The sequence below is a fragment of the Pan troglodytes genome, chromosome 9, assembly GCF_028858775.2.
Source record: "Pan troglodytes isolate AG18354 chromosome 9, NHGRI_mPanTro3-v2.0_pri, whole genome shotgun sequence".
Taxonomy (NCBI): Eukaryota; Metazoa; Chordata; class Mammalia; order Primates; family Hominidae; genus Pan; species Pan troglodytes.
In genome coordinates this window covers 8,352,398-8,371,502 of record NC_072407.2, presented here as the reverse complement: position 1 = coordinate 8,371,502, position 19,105 = coordinate 8,352,398, and the positions used below count along the sequence as shown (strand labels likewise).

The following is a 19,105-nucleotide window of genomic DNA, read 5'->3' as shown; positions in this document are numbered from 1 at the left end:
CTAGTGATGTTTTCAAGGAGAAACAATTGAAACACTTTTTCATAATCCTTGGTAGTAGCACTAAACCATGTTTACTAATAGGAGAAAAATAGATCAGAAGTAGTTGTTCATAGTTAAGTTAACTGACATGTTATCTATTGAACTAGACTTATTACGGCAACCTAAAATAACAGCAGAGATTAGCTCTCAAAATGAGTTTATTTGAATGAAGGACTGGAATCAGGAATACACCAGGTATAACAAGTCACAGGTGTATCCTGAGAGGTTGGGGTAAGGGGAAACTTTTAAAGGCAAAAAGAAGTCCACAGAAGCTGCTTTGAAATAAATGTATTGGTCACAGAAGCTCATTGCAGGGGTCGGCATTAGCTTATTGGTGGAGACAGCCATTGCTAGGCATGTGTTCTTGCGAGAACATTTTCTCTGGAATGCGGCAGTCTTGAAGATAATGCAGTTATAGAAATATGTGTGGCCATGCAGAATGAGCAAAGTGTGTAAGACCTGCTGATGGTGTAAAGGATGTAGGACGTGCCATAATCTCTTGTGGGTTTTAGAGAGTCCTTGTGATAGTTCTTATCTCAAAGACACAAGCATGGGCTCCCCTCCTTCATGACCTTCCAGCTCCACTTCATCAGCCTTCTCCACTGTGAATTTACCCTTTTTCCCATTTTCCATGCTGGACTGTTTACAAAAAGTCCCTATGTGCAGCCCGCATTTAAGAAGTGAGGACTTGTGCCCTACTTCTTGTGGGTGGATTATCCATGTAAATTATATGGACTTACTCCTCACAGATGTGTCTTTTCTCCCCCTCATTAATGAATTTATTCAATTATTTCTTCATAGCAGTATGGAATCTTGGATATTTATTTTTCTATGTGGGGTTACAATTCAATCCTGCTTTGTTTTGTTGCTCAAACTTTCTGTTTTGGCCATCGCAAGCACTTTCAGTTGCCTCCTGGGCCCTTTCATGTGCCCCATCGTGGTGTCTGTTTGGTTTTACTTCATTTTTCGTGGAAAAGGAAACACTCTGGCATTATGAGATGCCCCAGGTTCATCTTATATATTTCCAGCCTCAGAATCAACAACTTCTCCAGATAATCCTGTTTGTATTACTGGAGGACTATGAGAGTAATCAAAATCAAGTGTGCTTGATGCTACTAAGGTACCAGTGTTTTCTGTCCTGCCTCCTTCGGCTACATTTAAATTTTTCCCCGTTGTCTTAATTTTCAGTTTGATTGGGAGGCATCTACATACAACTTTCTTTGTTTTTAAGCCTCCATGAAGTTCTGTGAGCTTTTTCAATCTGTAATAGTTTAGCTTTTTACCTAATTTGAATAATTTCACAATTATTGCCTCAAAAACAAAAATCAGTCCCATTCTTTCTCTCATTTCATTTTGAGACCCAAACTACACATCTGTTCGACCTTTTGATATTGTTCCTCCAGTACCTGAGGATCTCTTTCTTTTCTTTTTTGTTCTTTTTTTCTCACTTCTTCAGTCGGATAATTCTGCTGATAGACCTTATGGTTAATTTTTAGAAGTAGGATTACTGTGGTCAAAGAGACGTATAGGCCAGAAACAGCGGCTCATGCCAATAATCCCAGCACCTTGAGAGGCTGAGGCAGGAGAATCGCCTTGAGGCCAGGAGTTCAAGACCAGCCTGAGCAACACAGTGAAGCCCTATCTCTACAAGAAAATAAAAAATAGAAATTAGCGAAGTGTGGTGGCACACACCTGAGTCCTAGCTACTTATAAGGCTACTTGGAAGACAGAGTAAACATGTTTTTAGATTTATTAGATATTCAAGATGCCCTCCATAGAGCTTGTAACATTTTTCATTACGACGGGCAAACATGCCTTTTCCCTCACAAACTTGCCAGCAGGGTATAGTGTCAACCTTTTGAACATTTGTCAATCTGATAGTTTATCAGGTATGGTTGCCCATCTGTTAAAAGAGCTGCCAGCCATTCTCTCTGCTGAACACACGTGCCATTCCCCCATCATGATGTGCAGTCTATTACCCATCCCCTTCTATCCAGGGACATTGCCTTATGACTCGCTTCAACCAACAGACTGAGCTTGAAGTATTACATTCTCTGCTTCATGGATTAGACTTGTGTAAAACCACAAACAAGCCACATGGTGATTACACAATCCAGGTCACACCTTGGGGTAGATCGGACATGGGGCCGGGAGCTCTGGCTCACACCAGTAATCCAAAATACAAAAATTAACCAAGTGTGGTGCTGTGCACCTGTACTCCCAGCTACTTGGGAGGCTGAGGCAGGAGAATTGCTTGAACATGGGAGGCGGATGTTGCAGTGAGTGAGCCAAGATCGCACCACTGCACTCCAGCCTGGGCAACAGAGTGAGACTGTCTCAAAAAAGAAGAAGAAGGAGGCTCAGCCCTCTCCCTCTCCCTCTCCATGGTCTCCCTCTCCCTCTCCCTCTCCACGGTCTCCCTCTGATGCCAAGCTGAGGCTGGACTATACTGCCGCCATCTCAGCTCACTGCAACCTCCCTGCCTGATTCTCCTGCCTCAGCCTGCCGAGTGCCTGGGATTGCAGGCTCGCGCCGCCACGCCTGACTGGTTTTTGTGTTTTTTGGTGGAGAAGGGGTTTCGCCGTGTTGGCCGGGCTGGTCTCCAGCTCCTGACCATGAGTGATCTCCCTGCCTTGGCCTCCCGAGGTGGGGGGATTGCGGATGGAGTCTCGCTCACTCAGTGCTCAATGTTGCCCAGGCTGGAGTGCAGTGGCGTGATCTCGACTCGCTACAACCTCCACCTCCCAGCCGCCTGCCTTGGCCTCCCAAAGTACCGAGATTGCAGCCTCTGCCCTGCCGCCACCCCGTCTGGGAAGTGAGGAGCGTCTCTGCCTGGCCCCCCATCGTCTGGGATGTGAGGAGCCCCTCTGCCCAGCCACCCAATCTGAGATGTGAGTAGCGCTTCTGCCCGGCCGCAACCCCGTCTGGGAACTGCGGAGTGTCTCTGCCTGGCTGCCCAGTCTGGGAAGTGAGGAGCGCCTCTTCCTGGCAGCCATCCGTTCTGGGATGTGAGGAGCCCCTCTGCCCAGCCACCCAATCTGAGATGTGAAGAGTGCCTCTGTCTGGCCGCAACCCCATCTGGGAACTGAGGAGTGTCTCTGCCCGGCCGCCCAGTCTGGGAAGTGAGGAGCGTCTCTTCCCAGCAGCCATCCGGTCTGGGAAGTGAGGTTCGTCTCTGCCTGGCCACCCATCATCTGAGATATGTGGAGCACCTCTGTCCGGCCCTGACCTCGTCTGGGAACTGAGGAGTGTCTCTGCCCGACCGCCACCCCATCTAGGAGGTGAGGAGTGTCTCTGCCCCGCCACCCCGTCTGAGAACTAAGGAGCCCCTACGCCCAGCAGCCGCCCCGCCTGGGAGGGAGGTGGGGGGCAGCCCCCGCCCGGCAGCCACCCCGTCCGGGAAGTGGGGGGCGCCTCTGCCCGGCTGCCCCGTCTGGGAAGTGAGGAGCCCCTCTGCCAGGCCACCAACACGTATGGGAGGTGTGCTCAACACCTCATTGGAAATGGGCCATGATGACGATGGCAGTTTTGTCGAATAGAAAGGGGGGAAATGTGGGGAAAAGAAAGAGAAATCAGATTGTTGCGGTGTCTGTGTAGAAAGAAGTAGACATAGGAGACTCCATTTTGTTCTGTACTAAGAAAAATTCTTCTGCCTTGGGATGATGTTAATCTATAACCTTACCCCCAACCCCGTGCTCTCTGAAACATGTGCTGTGTCCACTCAGGGTTAAATGGATTAAGGGCGGTGCAAGATGTGCTTTGTTAAACAGATGCTTGAAGGCAGCATGCTCGTTAAGAGTCATCACACTCCCTAATCTCAAGTACCCAGGGACACAAACACTGCGGAAGGCCGCAGGGTCCTCTGCCTAGGAAAACCAGAGACCCTTGTTCACATATATATCTGCTGACCTTCCCTCCACTATTGTCCTATGACCCTGCCAAATTCCCCTCTCTGAGAAACACCCAAGAATGATCAATAAATACTAAAAAAAAAAAAAAAAAGAAGAAGAAGGAGAAGGAGAAGATTGGACGTGGGAAGTGAGGAGGGAGAGGAAGTAAAAGAGAGGAAATAAAACAATTACAAATAAAGCTATTAACGTATTTATAATGTTAAGTATTTTTATGAAACAAAGTATTTCCCTCATTTCTTGAGTGTTTTGTTAGTCTTCTTATGGTAATTTTAAAACGGAAGAAAAAACACACATACACAAATACAGAAAACCAAACAAAAATAAAGGAGTTGCTTAACAAATTATTATGAGGCATACATCATGTAATCAAGAAATAGAAATTTGTCAGACACACCTAAAGCAATGTTCATTTCACTCGTCCTTATCACAATATCCTTCTTTCTGGCATAACTCACTTTTATAGTTAAGATTCACCTTCAAATCTTCCTGAAATTTGTATCCAAATGTCATTTTTCATCTTCAATAACCATGTGAACACCCATTTGCCTCTTTCTCTGGCTACTTCCTCAAGAAATCATTGTCTTTTCATTACAGCAAATCTAAATCTTTATTTCCCACTCTACATAGTATATAGTCAGATACGCGAGGTCACCATTACAACTATCAATCACAGCTCCCCTCCCTCTACCCAATAAACCAATACTAGAGGTGTTCAACAACCTAGAAAGTCTTCTTACCATATCTGCCCAACATATAATCATGCCCCATACTTCCCACACCCTGGATTTTTAGTGATAATATTAGCTCTCACTTCTCATGCTTCCTCACACCCAACTACTGCCACAGTTCTTAGCAATTCCAGCACCCACACAGATTATCCACCCAGCACCCTCACATTCTCACTTCTTCTCCAATTGCACTTGTCTACACCCCACCAGAGATACACATGGTCACAGTCATCAAGAGTCTCACCACTAGATCAAAATCTGAAACAGTCATGCCCCAACTATAAGACCACATCTTTCCATTCACTTTTGCTTCTTTATTTAAACTATAAGGGCTGTTTGACCATGCATTGTGCCACAACCCATGGATTCCAGCCCAATCCCTACTTATTCACCCTTTCTGGTCCAAAACCAGCTTTCATGGTTTATCACTATAATTACACCCTTTCAAACTCCCGAAGCATTTCTGCACCTTGCTCTTCTGTCACATTTGCATTGTCCATGTCCAAACAGAGAGAAAAGAGAAACTCAACCACCTTGTCATGTTTTTCCAAACGGATTGGCTGGTAAAAGTAGTATCTATGGGAGAGTCTCACTTTTACCTTCAGAAGAACTCTCACAAAAACCTACACTCAGGTTTGTATTCCCATATTCTACAATTATCTATGCCAAATATCCTCACCCCATCCCCAATCATGATCCTGACTGCCCACTGCCAGCTGATGGCCTTATCTTAAGCCACATTGACAGAATAGAGAGAAACAATCAGTGAGGAAACACCTCACTGCCCTACCACCAAAACTTTCACTTACATATTTGGACCCAGCCACCCTTAAAGTCAGAAATCTGAGAGTGATTCAAAAGTCCTCCTTTTCTCATCAAGAAGTCTCTCATGGCAGCTCTAACATCCCTCTCCAATGTGTCCATTCTTCTGCCTTTTGACAGACACTTCCCTCCCCCAAGCTTCCAACCTCTCCTCTGGGAACTACTGTACCAGCTGGGTTCCTCACTTCCAGTTGCCTCCTGCTACCTACACTGCAAGAGGAAAAAGAATATTTTCTTAAAGCTTTGGAAGTTTCTGATACCAAAAATGTGAAAGTTGTTACTACCAAGATGAAGTCCACTATCGTCAGATCCAGGTGAAGTGGAGCTGGAGGGTCATGAAGGAGGGGAGCCCATGACTGTATATCTGAGATAAGAACTATCACGACTCCCTAAAGCCCACAAGAGATTATGTCACATCCTACATGCTTTACACCACCAGCAGGTCTTACACACTTTGCTCATTCTGCATGTTCACACATATTTCTATAACTGCTTTATATTCAAGACTGCAGCGTTCCAGATAAAATGTTCTCGCAAGAACACATGCCTAGCAATGGCTGTCACCACCAATAAGCTAATGGCAACTCCTGCAGTCAGCCTCTGTGACCAATAAACTTTGTTTTAAGGTAGTTTCTGTGGACTTCTTTTTGCCTTTAAAAGTTTCCCCTTACCCCAACCTGTCAGGATGCACCTACAACTTGTTACACCTGGTACATTCCTGTTTGCAATCCTTCGTTTAAATAAACTCATTATCTTTTGAAAGCTAATCTCTGCTGTTATTTTAGGTTGCCATAATGTGTAATTCAATAGATAATATGTAAATTAATTCAACTCTGAACAACTACTTCTGATCTATTTTTTTTCCTATTAGTGAACATCTTTTAGTGCCACTACCAAGGATTATGGAAAGTATTTCACTTGTTTCTCCGTGAAAACATCATTAGGTTTATCACCTGATATTCTCAATGCTCAAATCACAAAACATTTTAAATTTAATACAATTGGAATCTCTCAATATGAGAGATTGCTTATTTCAGTGTAATCTATAAGACTTAAATAAAAACATGTGGCTTAGTGGTGTGAAATCCATCCCCCAACATAAATAAGAATATACTTTTATTTTAAATTTTTTATTTGATTTCATTTGGTGACCCATTATTTGAGGAGATAATTCCAAATTTTACAATAATCTGTAGTTTGTTATCCAACTTGGGTTTTTTTTTTTTTTTCAGTGTAATTCATAAGGGTTAAACAAAAGCGTGTCGCTTAGTGGCTTGAAATGCATCCCCCAAACAGAAATAAGAATATACTTTTTATTTACATTTTTTATTTCATTTAATTTGATGACCTATGATTTGAGCAGATAATTCCAAATTTTACAATAATATGTAGTTCATTATCCAACTTGGATTTTACCTATTAAAATGAGCATTAGTAAAAAAGATATAATCTATATGTAAAAACATTTATCTGTTCAAACATGTAATATTATACTCTTATTAAAGAAGAACAACATTTAAGTTAACATACCACACTCCATTGGTCTCAACTAACTTCAAAAATTTAAAAATTAAAAAAAATCACTCAAATTGAGAAAAGGAAGTTTATTTAAAAGGTGCTTATCTATACAATGTTATTTATCTGCTGAATACCCTTAAATAAACCATTTTTCCAGCAGTCCATTATCAGCTCGGTTTGCTCATCTGGAAAATGGCGTCATGGTGGGCTAGCTTCCTTGTAGAATGATATAAGCACTAAATTAGTTATGCCATGTAATGCACCTAGAACAATGCCAAGCATTTTTCGTGCTTTTAAAAATGTTAGTCCTTCTCATTTCCCATAAAATATTTTCTTGGTAATAGTCTCTTTCCAGGTGATGTGTACAAAAGTAATACAAACAGTACTGAGTGGAAGGTCTGTGCAGATGCTTCTCACAATAAATCCGGACTAAAGTCCCATGCCGAAGTTCTTACTGAGGAAGGGGACAAAGCCAGCCCAGATGTTCAGTAGAAGCAGACGGTGTGAAGAAAGCTTTTTCCTGCCTTCTCCTCCATTTGCAACAGCAGCTCCTCCAGATTGTCTTCCATGTCGTCTGACTGCTGCAGGCACTGGCAAATCTCAGAGATGAGGAAAGCTCCCAGGGTGGCATCTTCCAGGATATCTTGGATGTCCATGTTGATCACGTGCACAGGCTGAAAGGTCTGCTGTTCTCTGGAACACAGATCTTCCACCACTGTGTCATAGACCCTCTCCTCACAGGTGAAGATGACATCAAAGAAATCAGTGCAGTCCTGAAACCTTTCTGGACCGGGCTTGATTCTCTCATTTCTTCCCAAGATGTGTAAGATTCCGTTGCGGGTGTAGCATTCTCTATCATTCCTGAGGAGGTCATTGTACATCTCCTTATATGTTGTTGCAAAATCATAAACAATAGGACGATGGGGTCTTGGTCCTGGTAGCCTCACATGAGATTCAGTTCCAAAAGACCGGACACTTAGCCCTTTTCTCCTGAGGATGCTGTGGGCCTCCATGCTCCTGTTCACATTGCTCACGCACACCACAGCCACCCTGAGTGGGGAGGAGAGCATGATGGCGGCCACTGGGAACCAGAGAGACACAGGCACCTCAGCTGCTGCAGGGACTCGGAACCAAGGAGACGACCACCTATACCCAGGTCTTCCAAATGAGCTAATGTGGAGGCACAGGAGGCAGGTTTATATTGAGTCACCTTAATTAGTGGGTGGAGACTTCATGACTTCTGGATTGATTCGGTTGTTATAATCGCCTCCTAACTCATCACAAGAACAATCAAGATGATTAAATTACCTAAAGTATTAACTCTCCACAAAGGTGGCACCACCCAGTCTGGATTCATTTAAAATCTGGAGTTTGCTCTGGTGGTTCTCCTAGTGAATGGGGGCTGCTATTGACGATGGCCAAGACAATTAAGCTACCTGCAAGCATGTCATAGGACTCTCCAGTGACCTTCAGACATGAAATTGGATTATAAACATGTTGACGATGTCCAAGGCTGCACCCTATTTAATTATAAATTACAAGTGTTGTTGCTTGTTTTAATTTTCATAATGTTCGAGAAATGCAATTGCATAAATCACAGGACCATTATGTATAGTTTTGTACAGAAATTCACAAAATTTTTCACCAATACAAAAAAAGGCCCATTCTAAACAACATATCTGCTTATGGTATTTTAAGAGTTATTCAACACAACATTTTCTGCATTTGATATTACTGAAATCATAATGATTCTCCAGAGAAGGCAGCAATTGCTGCAAGCCTCTGCCTACTTTAATATGCTTTCAAGTACAGTTGTGTCTTAGTTTTCTGTACTGAAATACAATGTTTAGAATTATTTTTCTTTAAAACTTTGTAAAATTTATTAAGAAAATGAAGAGATTTTAAAATTATGAAATGGGTTCCAAACAATAAGGATAATCATGTCACTTTATAATCAATCACCTTATGGTTGATTAGATTATGATAATGGGCTCCTAACTAATCACAATAATCATCAAGATGATTAAATTCCTAAAGTTGCAAATCTCCACAAAGGGGGCCCCACCCAGTCGGGATTCATTTATATGTGAGCTCTGTTTGCTCTCACTCACTGATTAACCGAAAATTGAGTAAATAATAACCTTGCTTGTTTTTATTAATTTTTCTTAAATGTATGTATGGCTCACATTTATTTCAATGTAAATCAGATCAGGGACATCACTTTTGTCCCTGGTGCAGTGACAAAATTGATGTCCCTGATCTGATATACAGCAATATATTGTATTTTTCTATGTCCTTCTTCAGGTGATTCTTACATTGCAAATACAGCAGGTTCTCAAATAACATCCTTTTTTTTCTTTTTTCATTTTGAGACAGGGTCTCACTCTGTCACCCCGGTTGTAATGCAGTGGTGCCATCATGGCTCACTGCAACCTCAAACTCCTGGGCTCAATCATTCCTCTCATCTCGACCTCCTGAGTAGCTTGGACTACAGGTGTGTACCACCATGCCTGAGTAACTTTGGTATCTTTTGTAGAGGATGGAATTTTACCATGTTACCCAGGCTGGTCTCAAAAGCCCAGGGGCTCAAGTGATCCACCCGCTTCAGCCTCCCAAAGTCCTGGGATTGCAGGCATGAGCCACTGTGCCCAGCCTCACCTAACATCATTTTATTATAACATTAATGAGAAAAAAATTTGACTTCTGGCGGGGCCACTGTCTGTGTGGAGTTTGCATATTCTCCCTATGTCTGTTTGGGTTGTCTCTGGATACTCTTGTTTCCTCCCACATCCCAAAGATGTGCACATCAGGTGAACTGACATCTCTATGATCCTAGTGTGAGGGTGTGCCCTGAACCCCAGATGGGGTCCTGTCCAGCGTTGGTTCCTGCCTCACACCTTGAGCTGCCGAGATTGGCTCCAGCCACCTGCCACTCTAAAGTGGAATCAGCGGATTGGAAAATGAATGAATGAATACAAATTATTGAAAAATAAAAATTCATAAAATATGTGGTAATCATAAGACAATAATGATCAGAGTACAAAATAGATCAGCCTGCCGCATCTGTCACTGTTGGTTTTTCACTGTGTAGGAGTAGGAAGAGCTCCTTATAATTTTTTCTTTGCAAACATTTATTCCTTGATTTAACTTACCACAACTACGACCACTGTCACTCACTGATTCACCGAAAATTGGGTAAATAATAATCTTACTTGGTTTTATTAAGCTTTCTTAAATGTATGTATAACTCACATTTATTTCAAGGTTTAATTTTCAAAGTGTGTTGAATCTTTATTTAGAAATTTGGTGATGTTTTTGTGACTCTTCTTCATATCAATTAACCTATGATAATAATTGATTTTATTATACATCATTTCGCTTCAAGTCATTGTTTTGAAGAACTTATTGAGCACAGTTAGTGAGTGCTTACTGTATTTTTTAAATCAGTAAACACCTTCAAGTTTCTCAAAGTGTGTGCTCAGCATTAGCATCAATTGGGAGCTTGTAAAAAAAAATGCAAATTTGGACCTCAAACCACTGAATCAGAAACTCTAGTGGTGAAGCCCAGAGATCTGTGTTTTTCAAAGCCATCCTAATAATTCCAAAAGCCAAAGTTTTAGAAGAACTTCCCTAGAGATTTTTGAAACTTGACTATACATTAGAAGCACCTGAAGAATTGTTAAATGCACTGCTTCAGGCATAGAGAATGAAAAGGGTTTTCTTGAAAAACCAAAGGAGAGGAAACATTCAACATAAATGAAAAGCTAGTCAGATCTTAAATATGTTGTGAAATGTCTTATTAGACTCAATGACTGAGACCTAAAGAAATCTAACAAATGAAAAAAAGAAAAATCTCAGAGACCAGCTATAAGTGTTACTGAAAAGGAAGATGTTTTGTGTGTTCCAAAAGAATTGAGAAACAGTGTTAAACCAAACCTTGAAGACTGATACACAAAGTGGTTGGATATAATTTCAACAGAAATAAAAGGATAATACCGGGAGGATCAGTATGAAATACTAAATGTATCATATAAGTGAATTTCTATGTGAAACACTTCTTAGAGGTAGTACTATGGGTACTGCCTATGTCCTCAGGGGAAATGTCAAGGGCATTTATTGTGTTCTGCCTCCAAGTGAAGACACAAAGTGAGACAAACAAAAAAATCCAGGGAAACAGTATGTGGTTAATTGGATTAGATGTTGAGCTGATGGTAGAGTACCAACTCAGAGACATAAAAGTAGACATAATTTATTTAAACACTAATTGCTTTTCAAAGCACCAGACTTCTTGACTACGTAAGTCCAAATATAGGGGAACACACACAAGACAAAACCTGGAGAAGTGTATTAGAAAAACAACGTGATGAGACAGAGAAAAATGTTTCCGCTGCTGTTGCGATATCACAAGTTATACAGGACCTGAACCAAAGTAAATAAATCTCAAGATTCTGAGGGAGAACATGGCAAAGGTATTCTGGCTTCTAGGCACCTCGAGACACAGATATCAATAAGAGTTCCAGTTCTGGAATCTGCTAAGAGTGATTTTCTAGTTCAGTGATTGTTAACTGTGGCTGGATATTTCAAGACCTTTCTACCAAACTTTTATAAGATGCCAATGTCTGGGACCTACCCCAGATCAAATGAATCAAAATGTCTGGGCATGGATTATGTTCATCCTGATTTTATTTCTTATTCCTGTGATCCCTTCACCCACCCACATTTCAAAATTTATTTCATGCTAGAATTTAGCGTATACACATTTGGTGTAATGACTTTTTAGTGTACATTCCTCGCATCTTCTTGATTTTATATTGTTATTTCTGCCCTTGGTTTTTATCAAGTTGTTATATACTCCATTTTGTACCTAACTTGAAATTCTACTTGGATTGCACTCCCCATTAAATGGTTACCTGTGCTTTCTCTGCCTTCCTGATCAGAACACGTTTCTCTAGTACTTATTTGAAAACAAGAGTTTTGCAATGCTCTTAATTCTTTTTCACTTTTCCCTGATCCCCTATTCCTAACTTCCAGGTTTTGCCAGGATATTTTGTTAATTGTAGTTCAATAGTCTTAGTCAAATGTATCTCACAGATAGTTCCTTCAATTTCTGAGTCCTTATTTACAACTCAGAATGAACTTTACCTGAAGTCTAAACTTCTTTTTCTGTTATACACGTAAGAAATTATTGAAATATTTAGTCCCAGCCTCAGTACATGCCTCCATTTCCTTTCTTTTCTTCACATTCCCACCAATTGTTGCTCAGGTTCACATAAGTGATAATGTTTGGAAAGTCTTCTCTCAAATAGGTTTCTCTGTTGGGGGACACAGGAGATAAACTGTCTGAATTGCTGTGTATCTTTCCTTCAACCTAACAGAGGGGCCACATCTCAGCTGGGTACAGGATTGTGGGGCTGTAGTCCTTTCTCTCGGTAGTCCTTAACTGCTATGCCACTGTCCGTTCCAGCCTTGGAGATAAAAAGTCTAATTCCAGCATCATTCTTCTTCTGTAGATAATATGTTCTTTTTAACTGTATGTTTGTCAGATTTTTCTCTTTCTCTTTAGAGTTCAACATTTGTACTGACAGATGCCTCAGTGTTTCTTTTTTCTCATCACTCTTGTCCAGTATTTCTCCATTGTTTTAATCAACCCCCACTTAAGGAGCCTTCTTAGACATTTTTCCCTAATCGCTTCCCCATACAATTTTAATAGCATAGATATATTGTGTATTTGTTTATGTACGGCATCTGTGCTCTGTACATAAAGGGAGTGAGATTTCTGTTCACTCCTCCAAGAACAAGATTCTGCCCCATTAGGGACATTGTCACTCCCGTTGAGAAAGCATGGTTTAACCTGAAACAGTGAGCCTTTTATTACATTCAAGAAATAATCTACTATTCTTTAATTATTGTCTTACTTCCACGAATACCTTTTACTCCTTGTGAAATTCTAGTAATTTACATTTTGTTATTCTTGATTTATCTGCCACGTCCCTTCTTTTTCCTCGTGGTTTCTTATATTTCTGCTTTTTGTTTTCAAGTATTTGTCAAATCAAATTTGGATCTCAATTCACTCACTAAATTGCTATAAGAGAAATCGTGTTTTGGCCTCAGAAAGTGTTGGCCCCTCACATTTTTTTTTAATAGAATTTACTTTTTGTCCAAGTTGTCATCTTTCTGCCTCCCCTCTGCATGTCACTGGTAAGTGTTCAGTTTCTTCTGACTCATCATTGCTGACTGCTGGGCCTGCTAACACAGAATCTTTATCACTGAAGCTCAAGGTGCTCCTGGACTCCAAATGGGAGTGTTACAGGTAGTTAGACAGACATGAACAAGGCAGGAGAGGGCTCTACCCCCAACCCACCAGGAATGTCAGGCGACCAGCCAGTGATGGTTGGGCAGTTACCACACTGCCTCTCTAAAAATGAGAACTTGGCAGCCAGTGAGGAAAGACAATCTCCTGAGGGTCCATAGCTGCCACACTCAAGTGTTCATTGAACTCGGGCACCAGGGAGAGGCAACTTCCCAAACAGATAAAAACACTGGAGATTGGTAATCAGCTTCCAATAAAATCTCAGGATTTGGGCAAGTGAGTGCAGGCATGTGCCTTAAGAGAAAATGGCAGAGTATGACCTTCCGGAGGCATTCCACCAGAAAAGGGAAGAAAGCCTCAGATGGACATGAGTACAATTTCCTAAACACACTGCGCATGCTCACTTCCCAAGCATAAGGAGGGTGTTAGCAGGTGGGCAGCCTACCCTAAGGGAAGAATCATGGGAAAGGGGTGCAATATGCCAAAAATGGGCCAGAATATAAAGTCCCAGGATCAAGGTTAAGCAGGGCACTTGTCCTTCAAGTCACCCACTGGAGTCTCTTCCAAGTGTACTTTCTGCTCTAAAGCTGTTGAATAAGCTTCCACTCCTGCTCTGAGACTTGCCTCGGTCTTCTTTTGCCTTATGCCTCTTAGTCGAATTCTTGCTGCTCTGAAGAGATAAGAACTGAGGTTGCTGCAGACCCGTATGGATTCACCTTACGTAACTCAGATACCTTCTTCCCCTAACAGGAGCAGTCCCACAGATGCTAGAAGACAAAGTGGTCTCTGTTGGCCCAAGTCTGGTAGTAAAGAACAAAGCAAGCAGCAGATCTCTTCAGATGCACCTAAAGAAAGCCTTCGAGTTTCCTGGTCCCCTTCAACCCACTTCAGGATTTCACTTTTTCTTCTTGGGTCCATGAAGAATCTCAGGATACCAAAATCAGCCTCTCTCCTCTTCCCTCCTCGGATCGCAAGCCCAGGGCCTAACTGACAACACTCATAAAGCACACCCTACCAGTTCTCCCTTCAGGCCCTCAAGCAACCAATTTCTCTTGGGTGAGTACCTAAGACTGAAATGTCTGGGCTATAGGATAAATATATGTTGAACTTCCTAAGAATTGCCAAATATTTTTTTCCAAAGTGGTTTCATCAGTTTACATTCCGAGCATCAGCGTCCCCATTGTTCCACAACTTCACCAACATTCATTCTTTCTCACCTTTTCTATTTTAGCCATTTAGTGTTTCTGAGTGGAATTTTGGCATTTTAGTTTGCATTCCCCTGATGACTAAAGATGCTGAGCATCATCTCATGTGTTTATGGTCCATTTGTACATCTTGTTTTGTGAAGTCTTATTTATACTAATTTATCATAAAATTTATTTTCTATTTTGAAGATTGTTCTTATTTTTCATTTTATGTATTTGTGCTATTCTTCTCAACTCTCTAAAAAAATAGATTTGCTCCTGTTTCTCTTTTGTTTGGTGGTGGTGTTTTGTTGTTGATGTGTTTCAAACAACCTGGTATGTTACTGTTTGGCAGGGTTGTCTCCTAAGAGACTGCAAACCCCTTTATGGCAAGTGGTAGACTTCTTTATCTGCCCTTCCAGATTAGCCAGAACAGTTCCTAGAACATAGTAAATGCTCGGTAAATGTTCCCTGTGTCAGTATTGACAGACAATGACTTCCTATTACAGCTCATTGCTGACTCTAGCCCAGCAAGGGGAGTGTACTAACTAGGCCCATGCCATTCTCTAGGCTCCTGTAGTGTCAGGGGCATGATTACATCATAAAAATTACAACTTTGACGTTATCTTTCATAGTTCTATCATTCTCATTATACTAGACTCAATGACCAGAACTGTGCATATTCATCTTGGCTCACTGCTCATACAGTACCTGGATACTTTAGGAATTCAGTTCTTAATTGTGTTTTGTTTGTTTTGAAAGGAGCCGGGCACATTCCTCAGCCCCGGGCTCAAAACAAACAAGCCCAGTACAAACACATCCCATCCTCCCATCCCACCACATATCGCCATATATCTCTCAGACTTCCTGAGCCCAGTACAAACACCACCAGGAAAGTCTCCAATAAGGGGACAGCCGTTCAAAGTTTTACTGAAAGAGCGGGAACCAAAAGAATTCCTTTGTTCCCCTGTAACTTTCAGGCTATAAAAAGCAAACACTCACATTGTTCAGGGCCCTCTTGTATGCTGTGGAATGGAGGGACCAGGTTCGAACTTGTAGTAAAGATCCTTGCCACTTGGCTTTGACTCTGGACTCTGGTGGTCTTCTTTGGGGAACTAACGGTCTGGGCATAACATCTGGGGGCTCGTCCGGGATTCCCCAAGCCCACCAGACCGCTGGTCAACAGATCTGCTAGGATCGATCTACTGATAGGTGAGCTGGCTCGTCTCCGTTTGTCTGTCTGTGTCTGTTCTGAATCTGAATCTGTGACTCGCGAGGTCTGAAACTGGAGCTGGCACAGTCCTGGCGGACGTGCTATAGGACGGCCAGCGGAGACCGGTGGGAGACATCCCCTGGCTCTCATCTGATCTAAATTGCAATCTGAACTGCCCCGGTTTGGCGGGCAGCAGCTATCTCTGATCTGGGCTGCCCCAGCGCGATCGCGATCCAGGCAGCTAACTCTGACCCGGGCTTCCGGTGCGCGCTTGCAATCTGAACTGCCCCGATTTGGCGGGCAGCAGCTATCTCTGATCTGGGCTGCCTCAGTGTGATCGCGATCCAGGCAGCTAACTCTGACCCGGGCTTCCGGTGCGCGCTTGCAATCTGAACTGCCCCGGTTTGGCGGGCAGCAGCTATCTCTGATCTGGGCTGCCCCAGTGCGATCGCGATCCAGGCAGCTAACTCTGACCAGGGCTGCCAAAGTGCGCCTGCGATTAGATATCATTAATAAGTCAGATCAGATTTCCTTTACAGGGATTCTAACCCACATTCCTTTACAGGAAGAGACTACAAATTATTACAGGATGGGTAATACCCAGAGCACTCCTCTATTTCTCCTTACGAGTAATTTCAAAGAAGTTAGAGCAAGGGGCCATGATCTTGGTATAGAAATCAGGAAAGGAAAGCTAATTACTCTGTGTCGCTCCGAATGGCCTGCCTTTGATGTGGGGTGGCCACCCGAAGGGACCTTCCGACTTGCTGTCATCACTAGAGTAAAGTCCAAGATTTTCCTACCTGGGCGTGCGGGCCACTTAGATCAAATCCCATATATCCCCATATGGCAGGACCTTGTTGAGAACCCGCCTCCTTGGCTGTCCCCTTTCCAATTAGCCTCTGAACCCTGTAAGGCACTGGTTGCTCGACCACTAAAATCCAAGCAACCAACTGCCCCCCCCCCATCATGTTCTACCTGACAGCGGGGACCCACTGTTCACAGAACCCCCTCCGTACCCCTCCGGGCCCCAGGCCCCAGCCCCCCTGGCTGAGCTGTGGGAGGGAGCAGGCGGACGGGAGGCGGCCAGCACACACGGGCCCGCTGAAAGGGAAAGTAACTTTGAAGGGCCGGCGGGGCGGACGCGAGGGCACACTTCGCGGACTAGCCCCACTCAGCCGCCTGACTCCACGGTGGCTTTACCCCTTTGGGAAATAGGACCCCCAGATGACACAGGAATCCCCAGGCTCCAGTACTGGCCATTCTCCGCCAGTGATCTGTATAACTGGAAGACTCAGAGTGCTCGGTTTTCAGACAACCCCAAAGATTTACTGGCTTTACTGGATAGTGTCATGTTCACCCACCAGCCCACTTGGGATGATTGTCAGCAGCTCCTCCGAATCTTGTTCGCCATGAAAGAGCGAGAGAGAATACAGATAGAAGCTAGAAAGCTGGTCCCGGGGGACGACGGTCAACCGACTGCCAACCCCGACCTCATAAACGCAACCTTTCCTCTGACCAGGCCGGCGTGGGACTACAACACGGCAGAAGGTAGGGGACGGCTAAACCTTTATCGCCAGACTCTAATGGCAGGTCTCCGGGCAGCTGCTCACAAGCCCACTAATTTGGCTAAAGTATATTCTATTCTGCAGGGAAAGACAGAGAGCCCAGCTACCTACTTAGAAAGATTAATGGAAGCTTTTAGACAGTACACCCCCATAGATCCAGAGGCTCCAGGAAGTCAGGCAGCTGTTGTAATGTCTTTCGTAAATCAGGCAGCCCCAGATATTAAGAGAAAACTCCAGAAATTAGAAGACTTGGAGGGAAAGCGGATTCAGGACCTCCTTCAGATAGCCCAGCGGGTTTACAATAACAGAGATACTCCAGAGGAAAAGCAATTTAAGGCCACTGAAAAAAATGACCAAGGTCCTGACAGCAGTGGTACAGAAAGAGCATCTACAGCCAGAGTACACCCAACCTAGGCGGCCCCCCCGGCATGATAATCTGAGCAAAGACCAATGTGCCTACTGTAAGGGGGCTGGCCACTGGGTAAGAGACTGCCCCAAAAAGAAACCACGAGGACAGGGACCCCCTAGGTCTACACCCGTACTAGTCACTCAAGACGAAGACTAGGGAAGACGGGGTTCAGACCCCCTCCCCGAACCTAGGGTAACTATGCAAGTGGAGGGGTCCCCAGTCCAGTTCTTGGTCGATACGGGAGCACAGCACTCGGTCTTAGTTAAAACTAATGGGAAATTATCCTCCAAATCCTCGTGGGTACAAGGAGCCACAGGAGTTAAGAAATACCCATGGACAACACAAAGAACAGTAAACCTCGGAGCCAAGAATGTAACCCATTCTTTCCTGGTCATCCCTGAGAGCCCCTGTCCCCTATTGGGGAGAGACCTGCTAACTAAAATGGGAGCACAGATCCATTTCCTCTCTGAGGGGCCCGTCGTGACCAACTCCCACAATCGACCCGTGTCCGTCCTGACTATAAACCTAGAAGATGAGTACCGGCTCCACCAGGAGAAAGCGGCCCCTGACCAGGACATAGCAACCTGGCTCCAGCAATATCCAGAAGCTTGGGCGGAAACGGGGGGCTTAGGTCTAGCAAAACACCGTCCTGCCTTATTTATTGAACTTAAGCCTGGGACAGACCCCGTGCGGGTACGCCAATACCCGATGCCCCTAGAGGCCAAGAAAGGGATTGCCCCGCATATCCGCCGGCTCCTTGACCAAGGGGTCCTTCGCCCATGTCACTCACCCTGGAATACTCCACTGTTGCCGGTACGAAAACCTAATAGTGGAGAATACAGACCTGTACAAGACTTAAGAGAAATCAACAAGAGGGTTGTGGACATACATCCAACTGTGCCTAACCCGTATACCCTCCTAAGTACCTTAAACCCTAAACATCAATGGTACACTGTTTTAGATTTGAAAGATGCTTTCTTCAGTTTGCCTTTAGCCCCTCAGAGCCAAAAGCTCTTCGCCTTCGAGTGGAATGACCCTGATAGGGGCATAAGTGGCCAACTGACATGGACCAGCCTGCCGCAGGGATTCAAAAACTCTCCTACCCTGTTCGATGAGGCCCTCCATGAAGACCTGCATCCCCAGGCCACAATCCACCCGACAAGTGAGAGAATTCCTGGGGTCGGCGGAATTTTGCAGACTATGGATACCTGGGTTCGCAGAACTGGCTAAACCCTTGTATCAGGCAACACGGGGGCAACAGCCATTTAATTGGACAGATGAAGCCGAGTTGGCCTTCCAACACATTAAAACCACCCTACTCTCCGTGCCTGCACTAGGACTACCTGATGTTACCAAGCCCTTCCACTTATACGTGGATGAGAATAAGGGTGTCGCCAAGGCGGTAA

General features: G+C 43.7%; 1 protein-coding gene and 1 pseudogene across 1 annotated transcript; both read right to left on the bottom strand.

Moving 5' to 3' along the window:
• Window positions 1–570: 570 nt before the first annotated feature.
• Window positions 571–4,460, bottom strand: LOC134807318 (uncharacterized; annotated as a pseudogene).
• A 2,661-nt stretch (window positions 4,461–7,121) lies between these two features.
• Window positions 7,122–8,088, bottom strand: LOC748182 (RNA polymerase II subunit A C-terminal domain phosphatase SSU72 like protein 2-like). Its single transcript, XM_063783547.1, has one exon. It carries the CDS (start codon window positions 8,086–8,088, stop codon window positions 7,504–7,506), a length of 585 nt encoding a protein of 194 aa, XP_063639617.1. The 3' UTR covers window positions 7,122–7,503.
• Window positions 8,089–19,105: the final 11,017 nt, after the last annotated feature.